The sequence below is a fragment of the Osmia bicornis genome, chromosome 8 (assembly GCF_907164935.1).
Source record: "Osmia bicornis bicornis chromosome 8, iOsmBic2.1, whole genome shotgun sequence".
Classification (NCBI taxonomy): domain Eukaryota; kingdom Metazoa; phylum Arthropoda; class Insecta; order Hymenoptera; family Megachilidae; genus Osmia; species Osmia bicornis.
Window position 1 is genome coordinate 10180954 of NC_060223.1, and position 13251 is coordinate 10194204.

Below are 13251 nucleotides of genomic sequence, written 5' to 3' on the forward strand. Positions count from 1 at the left end.
CACGGCGGTCTAACATCTTGTCATCTTTCGATACGTGTCACGCGACAAACTATTAATTTCAAAACGAATCATTAAAGTTCCTATATGTAGCATGCAGGAATTGCAACGCTTCAAACTCGAAAACATGGGAAATTGAAAAATAGTGGTACACTGTTCATGGACAATGCGGTACCGCGGCAAAGTAGTTGCGCATACGATTGTGCGAGCAGCATCGATGACGCGATCTCCTCCACCTCCTCGTTTTTCCTTGAGAACAACCTCGGACACAATACACGAGCGAACAATCGAGCTCGTACTTTCGTTTAAAACGTTATTGCGAACGAACGTTTACCGCCAAAACTCGCTGTTCCCTTGCTACACCAATTACGTCGCGTGAGAACTTTGGTGAAAACAGATATTCACCTAAATCCGAAAGTTTTGCTCAGGCTACCGTGTAAATACAGAAGACAGGAATGGTAAATTGTTCGATCGCCTTTGAATCTCGTTGCAGAAACGTTTAAACAAACGATCGGATGACTCATGTATACACTTTCGCAAGCGACGTTAGGAAAACTGATGGAAAAGACAGGTTTGGTCTGACGGAGACATTAAAATGCCGTAGAGAAGCAGCATCCTGTAATTAACCTGTGATTTGCTTCATTTGGAAGTACTTGGAAATTCTTTCTTTCGCATCGAAATTGTATACTTGGAATTTTTCTCTAAAAACTTGTCCATTTTGAACTTTGATACTCTGTTAGGTTAATTAGAGAGAAAGCTACGAAGCACGGATTTAACCCTTTCGCTATTCGAATAAAATAATTTTATTCATTCTAGCCTTCGTGATATGCAATAGTTGTTCGATAGGATAGGTGACGACAGTAACCGCGTTAAAAGAGGCGTTTTGCCGTTTCCTTTTTCTGCGGCTCGCTTTCCATGTATCTGGCACGTCGAACGGGAACGTATGTAGAAATTCAGAGTCCAGAGAAGAAACGAGTTCTTTCGTTTTTTTCTGTGATATTATCGATATATGTTTAATACGATCCTCGTTATCGTATAAATATACTTTCACGTTTGCTGCTTCATCCTCGATTAATCCTTCCGCTTTAATTAATTATCAGAGATAGCTGTTCTAATCGAAAAAATCCACAGTCTAAATATTGTTATTTTGAATCGAAAGTTATTCAGCCAGTAAATTGGTATTGCAGTTTGATTAGTTTTCAACAGTTTACACCGTTCACAGTTATTGGAAGTAAGCACACGAAACGACGTCGCCCAGTTTAGATATTCCAGTTAGAAACGGAGTCGTGGGTGGTGTCGCTGCTCGTTACGATCGAGCAAGTCGTTGAAACGAGTAAAAGAAAAAGAGCCACGCAGAAGAGGTAGGCTGTCTTGGTTCGCATGTTGTTTTCTTGTTAGCCTACATCGAACCAGCGGCTTCGACTTCTTATTAGAGTGTGACGTATGAAGTCCAAGTGAACTTGAACGATCATTCATCGTCTCGAACGAGGGAAACGAAGGAACACCGAGTCGTTCGTCTGAACTTCCAGAAATTTTTCAAGAAATACGCTATAAAAATTGTTGAAGCGTACATAAAAACGGTAAATTTACAGTGGCAAGTTCAAGAGTAAGATATGATATCACCGTCGTTCAAAGTAGAATTTAATAGCTGTTTTAAAGACACTAATGTGCATGAGTCAATGTAAAACAATACACTGTGTCGAGAGACACGGTATGCACGTCATTTCCAGTTCTAGCGCAAAGCAACGATGTGCACGGCACATCATTCGAAAATAACTTGATCAATTCACGTCTACCTCTGGTTGTTACAAAACCTTGGTTAATTGAAATTCGATAAATTTAAAGGGAATAGAACATTTTATGCTGAATATTCCTAGAGAGGCTTTCAAGTTGAAACGTGGTCGATGAAATGCTTGGCAGCAGTCGCGAAATTACATTTGCGTGAATATATTCGTAATAAGATAATCGCAATACCGATTCAATTAATATAGATTCCATTGGAATACTATATGAAATATTCGTGGCTCGAATGTACTCACGATTACGATGATTAGGAGGTTAATCGAGATGACCGTCCAAATATCACCCTGGGAAACCGTCTCGTCGATTATCTGCGATTGATTCTCTGTAATTGAAAGCGTTATTAGTAACTATTGTCCTGCGAATATCTATCGAGTTTTAATAATCCGCGGTGATTATAAAAATATTCAATTAACTCGACCCGATTGACTTTCGAAGAAGAGCCTTAGGTGCAAATTCGGAAAAGGGGTTAATCTCTGGCGAACCGCTATCAGGCTGTCGCAATTAGGATGTCTAGGTCGGTCGTAGCGAGACCAACAACAAGGCTTTCTCTCGATGGCTGACTTTTACTTTTGCCACAGGCATATTGAACATCTTTCCTCGTGTATCTGCAACGATCGTGCATTAAGGTAATTCCAGTTAATGGGTTCATTCGGCTTCGTGACTACCAATCGAACCTAGCGTGATGCCTTTTCTACAAATCGTGTTCACTGAACGATCAGAAATTGTGCTCGAACCGAATCGAGAAACGCTGTTATTTCGGTGACGGGTGAAATTTGCCGTGGCCCTTTCGCGAAACTCCCTTATCACGGTGCATTAGCATACGTGAAAGTTTTCTAGCGACACCGGTTACTGGAACACGATCATTTTTCCATCCACAGTTCAGTTACGATCGCGCTCGCGACACCGGCGTACGTGTTCCGTTTAGTACGAGTGGGTAAATTCGATATTTTTTAATATCTTTTCAATTAGTTGGGTTCCTTTCTTGCCAGAAATGTAGGAATTCCGTATAAGTGTAAACTGACCTCTATTCTAAAACGGTACAACGCCGGTAGGAAAGACGGCCGATACGCGCGTTGAAATCTCCGGCCCGGTGGGAGGCGTACTGCTCCACCTTTCATTTGACTTTGACAGTTCCATTATGGTATCGAAGCTAACGGCAAACAGTACCGTACTTGACGCTAGTGAATCAACGTGCGCGCCGATATGTCGAGGTATATTCCTCGTTCTCTCTTTACTGCCACGATGGATATCTTCTCTGTAAACGTCGTCGAACCGGTGATACCACGAAATATCCTTCTATCGTTCCATCAATCTTATCGTTTCGTTCGTACCTTTCATTTGGAGATAAAAACGGTGCAACGTGCAGTGGAAAAATCATCGATCAATAAGAGAATCTTTTTTCCTTCTCCAGTGATTTAAAGTTCTAAAGTACAGTTTTCGTAGACAATGCTTTTAGCGATAGGAGAACGGTTACACGCGAATTTGCAATCAGCCTAATGGCGAATGATTAATCGGGCTAAGAGACGAATTCCGTGCGGTGGACGAAAGTCAGGAAACGTGTAACGGGTTTGGGAACAAAGTAACAAGTTCTCTGTGTCCACCTATGTTGCCTGCAACTCGATTAATTCCTGTGCGACCGGAAAACGGGAACGGGCGAGGATATTCAACGAGCCTTTTACGGGATTCCGGGATCATTCGTCTAAATCGCGCTCCAGAAAATGCAACCTGATTTTTGTCCCAACCAGCAACGAAATCGCGTAACCGTTTTGTACCCGGTTGCCTTCCAACGGTCAGCGTTCTTTAACGAGGACGGTTAATTATTTCGTAACGATTTCTGGTTCGTCTTGCACCGTTCTCTGATGTTTCGACTCCGCAACACGCTAACGCGGGGAAATTCTAAAACGATCCCTTTTAAATTGAAAACTTCTGTAATTAATATTCGATAACGCGTCTTTAAAGCGCTCCTCTTATAACTTTCTTTCCGCGTTATCTATGCTAACGGATGCGCGAGTTTCTTCCAGCGGAAGATACTTCGCTAAACGAGAAGCGAATTTAGATAGCGTTTGAGCGATAGATAAGATGCAACTCTCTTTCTTAAGTTTCTAATTTCAATCTTGTTATAATATCAATATTGCAGAATTTTTTGTTTGAAAATATCCATCGAGATCGCTTGTCTTTGACTCGGGTATAAAAAGAAGTAGGAAAAAAATCGTTCGCATGTAATTAGTCGATGCTCGTGTAACTAGAACGTGTCAGTGGATACCGTTTGTTCTTGTTCACTGTATCGAGGTCTCACGTACGAAAAAAAGGAATGGAATAACGATGAGTACAATGATTATCGATGCCTAAAATTTCTCAAACACATTTCTTTTGAGGTCTTGCTCGAAATCATCTGGTGACAATTGAAAGACGAGTTTCATTTCCTTTGTCCAATGATATCGCACGTGTTCGAGCTTGATTCATGCTCGTGCATATTAATCGCGTGTCGTTAGAAAGTCGTGATAGGTTGTCAATTAACCGGAAAAGAACGAGTGAAAACGTTGCGATATCCATTGTCCATATCAAATACTCGTTCCATGGACATGGGTCAGAACCGTGGGTTAAACGCTACTGGACATTTCGTTTTCTCCTACTTTGACCCTTTCGATGCTATATTTTATGTCAAAAATTCAATTTAACATCGAAAGGGTTAAGAAACAAGTTTCCTCTTTTCGAATTCAGGTCTATTGGGTACCGAAATGTATCTTGGATAAGTAAGACGCTTCCGACATTGGCTGATAAACCAAAGAACACTGTGATAACAGCAGATTGAACTGTAATTAAGGGGAAAAAATGAACCACGATACCGTGAGTGAAAACAGTGAGACTGCATCCAGTGATAAGAATCGGTTCGACGGTGATCAGTGAAAACGATCATGTTCACGATGATCGAGCCGAGAAGCGACAGGGTGTCCAACACCCAAACGAAACACCATTGTTACCAAGTGATAAGAACGACCAGGGTGCATCAGAGTTCACGAAGCTCGAGGATGGTCACCGTTCAAGAGAAGGTCATCAGATCGCGGCTGCAGTTGGGATATTCCACTCCTACCAACTTCATTAACCGGTACTTATCATATTTTTCTTACGGAAAATGATAATCGTGAAAAGTATTTGAAAATAATACTTGTGACATATCAATTTAAAGCTTAAACTTCGATGAAAACTACTACACAGGATAAACATACGTGAAACGTAAAAATTGGTGATTACTTTTCATGGCTCGTAACAACGTGTCCTAATTCGTAGCTCGCTTCCGGATGATGGGCAGCTCGTGTTTCGAGCTCTCGCTGCATGCCGCTCGCGTTGCGCAAACGGTTTCCGGCTATTTTATGGAAATTTTTCATCCGTATAACCCTCGTAGAACGGCTAGAGTGTAAGTTATTCGCGTTAATTAGATGCATAAAAGGGAGCAGAGTATCTTTCCGAGGTTGGATCGCGATTCCCACGCGGCTGTCGGTATAAATCTTCTCTCGAAACTCCGTGAAATTTATCTTTTCCACTAGGATAACAGTGGCAGAGGATCGTTGTCTGAATTTTGTAATTCGTCGAAACGGAGGAACGACCCAAATATTATAGAAAGGTTAAAAACGTGCGCGGTTTCTTTTTCAATGAAAATTCTTTTCAAAGAGATTTTTTGTTCAATCGCCACAAAAGGGTATAAAACTTTTCTCTATCATTTTCTAAGCCTATACCTCTGGAAAATCTAGAAATTTTCCTTCATTTCTCGGGCTTGTTTATCTAGACATCCTCGTAGTTGGATATCGAAGGAAGGAACGGTGGTTCGTTGGCTTCTATCGGGCGGAAGAAGCCGCGCACGGTGTCTCGAATTCATTAAAGGAATTATTAAGCCGTGATGCATTACCGTGCGAGGCCGCTTCTCCGTCTCGACTAATTATCATCGAGCAATTAACAACCGTTGATTGCCGTTAACGGCGCGTCTGTGTATGCGCGTTTGAAACACTCGAAGCTCCGTGAAATAATTTCCTCTTGCAACACGCAAACCTTTTGCTGCTGCTGCTGCTGCTGTTATTCTTCAAACATCGTCGGAAACTTATAGCTTTTTCAAAGTTACAAAAATTGGAAACTAGGGAATATGAATAAAAGAAAACGTGCACCGTTCGGTATCAAGTTTATTCCAGGCGAGAAAACTAACTACAGAAAAGCACGAAAGTTAGGTGTAGGAAGGAAGAAAAGAAAAAAAAGTAGGAAACACAGTAGAGGCTTCTATGGCGCGTGTCCAAGTGGCAGCTGATGCTCTTCACCTGAAGCCTACGCGTCTGAGGGTTTTGTCTTGGTAGAAACGCACGAGTGGCCCCTGCTAGACTATCTCTTTCAACCCTATCTTCATTGTCCCTTCCTCGTCGTGGACGCGTCCAAGTCAAACGGTGCTTCTCGACTCTAAGACAATAGAAGTCTACTACGAGGATTTATCGAGGGCGCAAACTGCGAACAGAGTGGATTGCAAAGGCATTTCATTCTCGCAACGAGCGTCACGGACGCGTTAAATCGAATCAGTGGATCCATGCACTACCGTTTCGCCTCTTTCGTTGAGGAAACTTTTACTTATTAGTTTGCTTGGCTACTTTCAATCATTCGATGGCGTTCAAATCAGTGAAAGTATCCTAGCGTGGAATATACATGTCGAAAGGAATATCGGAGCGACGACAGAAGTGAGAATAAAATCAGAGGCCCTTCGTCGTTGTAGAATCTCTCGAAGGTTCAACCTGGCAGAGCCGGCAGAAATTCAAGGTGCACAAAGGGGCCTGTTGGAAATACGAACGCGTTAGAGGGCGGTCGATGATCCGCAGGAAGAGAAATAAATTGGAGGCAGGACGGCATTAAAGCCTCCCAAGAGGCGAAACATCTGCTTGTCGGCTGTTCGAAGCTCGTGCCATGGTGCACGCGTCCTATTACCACACATATGTATAAACCGTGTACCTCGAAATGTGCACCTGGCTCCGTTTTCTTTTTTTATAAACAGCTTCGCCCTACTCCCTCTAACAGTAATTCTTCTTGAATAGAACACTTTCGTTTAACGCGACACGTTGCTGGTCTTCTTTCAATTACCATATCGATGAATAGAATAAAGTAACTCGAGTTGATTTGCGAACAAACGCGTCGGATGACTTATTTGTCGTTCTTCCACTGGTAGATGAAATATTTATAGATAAAACGGATGTAAATTACATGATACTGGGAATAACGATGAAATATTGCCATCTTACAAAAAAAGTGCATTTGCATTTGCATTTGCATTTGCATTTGCAGATACATGTGCATACTTTAGTCATGAACTTTCTTAACTGCTTGTATTTTAATATATTGATCGATGAAAAGCAATTCAGTAGATCGAGCAAAACAGTTTTCTCATTGAAATACAAAGACGTTGCTTTCTCAAGAGCAACGTCTGTGCACTTGGCAGATAGGCGAGCATACGTTTTAAATACAATTCCCGTTCGCATTGCGGGAAACTTTTCCTGCAATTACGTTTCGTTTAAGACAACCGCGGGTGGAACGGTTGAAAAGAAAAATGCGATTCCTTCGGATGGAAAAGAACGGTGTGAAAGTGATACCGGGGGCATGTCCGCGGGAAAATATATTTTTCCGTTTTAGTAGGAAAATTGTGAGGTGATGATTTTTCCAAATTGATCCCAGTCACGTGAGCGAGTCGACACGTGTCCCTCGCGTAATCCAATCAAGAGGGAACTTTTCAGGTCTCCGATTGCAAGGTACGCAAGCCATAAACGCGTTTGCTTATCCGGTACATCTTGGACCCTTACGTAAGGATGCTTAATTGACGCGAATTGCGTAAGAAGGTTGAGTGTCACGGTCGTCGTCATCGATAGCCAGTCGTATACCTGCTGACACGTTTTCGAGGGTTGCTCGAAAAACCTACCCCATTCCCCTCCATTTCGTGGAATAACGAAGCTTACCTGGGTACACGCCATTTGTCTTCAAGCATCTCCTTAACCCATTTTCCTAGATTGCAAGTTCTACTCGAAGACCCAAATATTAGTTTGCCAATTAAATTCGTGATCTAATTATTTGCTAAAATTCAACAGATAAGAGTTGGATCGCTATTCACCCAGCTCCGTTGTTTCAGAGTTAAGAAAAGAATTAGCGTGTTGGTAAAATTGCATCACAGAAGAAGGGATTAAATCGATCCTCGAGCAGAAGGTTGCTCACCACTGTCGAGGCCGGTGTGCACGTGCTTTCGTACCCCTCGCCCTTCTAGATGTCGTGTTCACTGATTTCCGATCCTCGTGTCGAGGACGAACAATGCCTCTGGCTGCCAGCTGCTCGTGATCCTCCTCCTCCTTGATCTTCCAGTCTGTCCTGAGATCGTCAGACTATCGCGATCCTTCTTACCGTTCGCATCCAAAACTCTCTCGTCCAACCCTAACTCCATGCCAGTCTTCGAAATCCTTTAGTGCACTAGCAGAACTTTGCCTCATTCGATCACCTTAAAACCTTTGATCCTTCAGTGTAGAAGCGCGAGTTTAATTTATGGTGAAACATTACCCAACCACCTCAGAATCTTAAGTCCTAGAAATACTTTAGTGCAGTTGTACGATATGTGGAAAGTTTGGTGTTGAAAAAGTTTCGAGTAGAAGCGTTTGAACGAGGTTGAACGACATAGAAGAACATTAGCCATGGTGGTCTGTGTTGTTGGCTTTCTCACGGGGTAAGTCGTTTGTACGGGGGTGAATTTACAGGGATGATTCATTCGTATGATTCATAAACGTAAAACGATTCTACGAAATGGTAATTGCTGACAGCTGACGGGCAAGGGTGGTGTTTTGCGCCGGGTTTGATGAAACGTTGCACGTTTCTAATGCATAGGAAATTCTATAAATTCACGATTCTCCACAGGTTTAATGGAAAATGTTGGTAGAATTGAATGAACGGCAACGGATGTTGGAGTAAATAGTTACTCGGCATCTGTAGAAACGCGTTTCGGTGGAAACCGTGGGCCTATCTGTACATACGATAAGTGAAATCTCCGGAAATCACGTTTGGCAATCACGCAACGAGCGGATATTGAATAAACCAGCGACGGCGCCCATATATGAATATATACGACGAAAAACGAGATCAGTCGATAAGATTAACTTGCAAATCGCACGCTATAACCCCGTTATAACGTGTTTGAACCTACAATTCGAAAGCAGGCATGATGTTTCATTCAAAATTCCTACCGTGTTTCATCAACCAGATGATCCCGATCGAGAACGCTTTAGATGATCTATTCTTTTAATTTCATAAGCTCGTTTGATGAGCAAACAGAAGCCTTATCTTTCGTTCTTGACCTGTGTTTATACAAATAGGTCGCGGTGGGAATAAAAACAGATAAAAAAGAAATGATGAAACACCTTTGCATTCGGATATTCATCTAGAACAATGGAATTATTTACTCTACCTGTAAGTTTCTTCATCGAAAGATGTAAATCACACTTTCGCGTGCTGTTAGCATCGCTTTCTTCTCCAAATTCAGCACGCATTTTCCTTGAAAAAGAGTTTAATCGAGTAGGATAAAATTGAAGGGGAAGATAGTGCGCAGAAGTAGCATCGCCCCTTTCTATGATATCGTTACCGTGAAAGTCGTATATGTACCTCGAAGGGAACGCGTATAACCACAGTGTATGCGTTTGTGTGCGTATGCAGCTGCTGATGCAGCCTCGTTCTTGCGCCGAGTATACCTGAGCGAATCAAGGTAGAACGTCGTTATGCAATTTTTGCCGCATCAATTTCAGTGCTCGAAAATTCTAAAATTCTTCTAGAACCTTCCTGAATATCTGCTTTCTTTTTCAGCTTCCCGCAAAAAATGGAGAGGCCGTCCCAGCACGCGGCGAACGTGAACCAGGTGCACAGCGGCGGCATGCACGGGGTGTACTCGTCCGGCAGCCAAACATCCCTGACGACCTCCTACATCACGGGACAGTCATACGTACAAAATCAAAATTACGCTCACGGCCCGTACAATTCATCGTCGAACGTTCGGGTTTACGCTCACGCGGGTTACAATCAGCCCCAAAGCTACGGCACCATGGTGCAGGGCTACGGTGGTCAACCTCAGGCAACAGGGTATCAACAGAATCACCTTAAAAAAGGACCTGTACGTAACGGAGACGTGCTGAAGAGATGCCGGCTGCAGACTGCGTAAGATTCCACGTTGATTTAATCGTTCTCGCTTTCTCTTTGCTCTCAGTGGAACACCTGCGCCTCGATCAGGCTGCGAACACAAGGGCTGTCACGGCTTCCTTGATTCGCCCTTCTAAATTTTATCGAATCGAGTCTGGAAATTCTCTTACGAGTCAATTTACTAGTAGAGCTATGTAGAGAGGCAAATGGGATTGCTTCAGAACGGAAATTTGGTACTTGCACGTCTTCGTTGCCAGTTCAATTCCATTTCAGCTTCGTTTTACGCGCACCCTTGCGTCTGTTCGTTTTTAATAAAAAACATTTTTCCGTTTGAAACAGATACGAGCTGTCTCAGGATCTCTTAGACAAGCAGATCGAGATGCTGGAGCGAAAGTATGGCGGTGTGAAGGCGAGGAACGCCGCATTAACCATCCAGCGCGCTTTCAGGAGATACACGTTGTTGAAGAAATTCGCGGCGATCACCGCGATGGCCAAAGCTGAGAAGAGGCTCAGCAGAAAATTGCAGGAGACGACGGATCGAGCTACGGGCATGAACGAGCACGATAAGATGGTCTATCATAGCCAGATTTACATTCAACAGCCGCAGACGGCGAACAGACCTATGCCTATCAGGAGCATGTCTCTGAGAGAGAGGAGGCACGCGGAGAACTCGCAATCGCCGATACCGCGAAGTCAGAGCGGCAGGTGCGAGGTTCAGGTTACCGGTCATCAGCACGTGAATCATAATATCCATCAGAGTGGCAGGCACACGCCTTCTCTGGCGCCCAGCCCTTGCAATAGACATCAACAACTACCGCCTAGCCCTTGCTGGGAGTCTAGCTCTCAGGAGAGCGGCTCTAGCATTCATTATTACAACCCACAGGTGATTGAAAGATTAATTATAATTGATCATTGGGAAATCCGATCTTCGAAAACCTCGAATTCTTTGAATTGAATTTAGAAGGGACTAAAAAGGTTGGTACTTTCGTTTCAGGAAGCTCTTTGTGGCATCAGACAAGAGACACCTCCACGGGACTTGCTTCGAACCCCGTGCACCTCGCCGTCTACGCCCCACAATCTTCAAACTCCGATCCCTCAAAATTGGAGTAACGCCAGTCATCTAGGGTCTGCCGGACGAACGAGAGGATCCGCGAAAAAGGTCCCGCCGGAAGTGCCAAAAAGAACGTCTTCCATTACATCAAGGTCTATGGAGCCACGTCACAATGGTTTGAGCAAGAGCGTGGAGAACGGTAGCCTAAGCTCTGTCCAGAGTTCTGGCAGCGATTCCACTAATTGCGAGAGCTCCGAGGGAGACGCTCAAAGAGGATCACCTGTGTGGAAGCATAAAGGAATCGTAAGTTCTACCCGTTTGCCTTTGTGTCCCCTTTGCCTTTTGTCCCTCTTGGCTTTCACACTTTAAGCTAGACTACATTCAACATTGATGTCTGTTTTTTGTTACTTTACTTCAAAGTGTAACTGTACCTCACTGCTATTTGTACAGCAAGAATTTCACGTATCCTGAAAGCTGATGCCTCTCTCTCTCAATTCAATTTAATCAGAAATTATTCGGTTTTTCAGTCAAGCTCGCCGGAACATCAAGAATGCGCAAATCACACTACAGATTCGAGCACCATGATGAACAGCGTAAAAGAGATGGGTCACTCGCATGCCAGTTCCGGTTACCAACTTCCGTTGATGGACCATCCGGAAAATATACCCCAGACGAGTTACAAAGTTTCAGAAACAGTTAGGAAACGTCAATACAGAGTAGGCCTAAATTTGTTCAACAAGAAACCCGAACGAGGAATCAGTTATTTGATCAGACGAGGATTCTTGGAGAACAGCCCGCAAGGTGTAGCGAGATTCCTGATCAGCAGAAAAGGATTGTCCAAGCAGATGATAGGAGAGTATCTTGGGAACTTGCAGAACCCTTTCAACATGGCTGTGCTCGAGTAAGTAATTCCCTGGTCGTTTTGGAAAGAGAATTGTCGAGCAGTTAAAAGACGCAATGGTGCATTCGGTGAAAGTTTGACCGTTTATCACTGTGATTGGCGATCGACGTAGCGGAAACGAACAGTTCCAAATCGTACTTCACCATTATTTACTATAGAAAGCCGTTTTCACTTGTCTCGCTATCTTTTTCAACATGTAATTGTTTCGATCGAGTAGATACGTTTAGTTGTTTGGCATTGAAACAGAAGGAAACATCGATTTCACTGCAGCACACCGCGGGTGGTCTATTGTAAAAAGGCCCTGGTTTCGAATTTTAAAGTAGGGTCTCTAGAGCTTCTCTCTTGTACTGTACAATTAGCGTGACAAGTGTAAGATGAACCAATGTACCTGGACCACACAACGGAACACGTGTTCCAGACCCAAAACACTTGAACGTAAACGTTGACTGTGGACTGGTCAAGTCTAAACCAAAAGTACCCCTCATAAAAGAACACGTAGAATTTTATATTCGCAATAAAAGTCTAATTGTATCCCAAGATCCTGGGAGCAAATATCGTAAAGTGTTCTATACATTCCAGATGCTTCTCCCAAGAGCTAGACCTATCCGGAATGCAAGTGGACGTTGCCCTAAGGAAATTCCAGGCATATTTCCGGATGCCTGGCGAAGCCCAGAAGATAGAACGACTGATGGAGATTTTCAGCCAGCGTTACTGCCAATGCAATCCAGACGTGGTGTCCAGGCTACGTTCAGCAGACACTGTCTTTGTCTTGGCGTTCGCAATCATAATGCTGAACACCGATTTACACACGCCAAACCTGAAACCAGACCGCAGAATGAGGCTGGAGGATTTCATCAAGAATCTCAGAGGCATAGACGACTGTGGAGACATCGACAGAGATATACTGATGGGCATATACGAGAGAGTGAAGGAGAACGAATTTAAACCTGGATCTGACCACGTTTCCCAAGTGATGAAGGTTCAGGCGACGATAGTGGGCAAGAAACCCAATATGGCTTTGCCACATAGGAGATTGGTCTGCTATTGCAGACTATACGAGATTCCGGATATCAACAAGAAGGAGAGACCAGGTGTACATCAACGAGAAGTGTTCCTTTTTAATGATCTACTCGTTGTGACGAAGATCTTGAGCAAGAAGAAAAATAGCGTCACCTATACCTTCAGACAGAGCTTCCCATTGTGCGGAATGATCGTCACCCTGTTTCAAGTTCCTCGTGAGTTTTTCTTTTATATTAAAACTGTAATGGAACGTCCTTAAATTGTACACTTAATAATTTCGTAAAATTTACCTTCT

The 13251-nt window shown here is 43.4% G+C and overlaps 1 protein-coding gene across 9 annotated transcripts in view; it reads left to right on the forward strand.

Annotated features, from left to right (window-relative positions):
- LOC114877682 (IQ motif and SEC7 domain-containing protein 2) overlaps positions 1 to 13251 on the forward strand; it is a 36555-nt gene that overhangs the window by 20072 nt on the left and 3232 nt on the right. For 4 of the 9 annotated variants that reach the window (XM_029190581.2, XM_029190587.2, XM_029190589.2 and 1 more), the window contains exons 2-6: positions 9655 to 10002; positions 10324 to 10867; positions 10979 to 11338; positions 11563 to 11936; positions 12516 to 13171. In XM_029190581.2, coding sequence (XP_029046414.1) covers positions 9655 to 10002; positions 10324 to 10867; positions 10979 to 11338; positions 11563 to 11936; positions 12516 to 13171 — 2282 coding nt within the window. Of the gene's footprint in view, positions 1 to 4521; positions 4907 to 8113; positions 8528 to 9470; positions 9557 to 9654; positions 10003 to 10323; positions 10868 to 10978; positions 11339 to 11562; positions 11937 to 12515; positions 13172 to 13251 lie in introns of those variants that run through there. The other 5 variants (XM_029190584.2, XM_029190585.2, XM_029190591.2 and 2 more) reach the window with 4 other exon arrangements.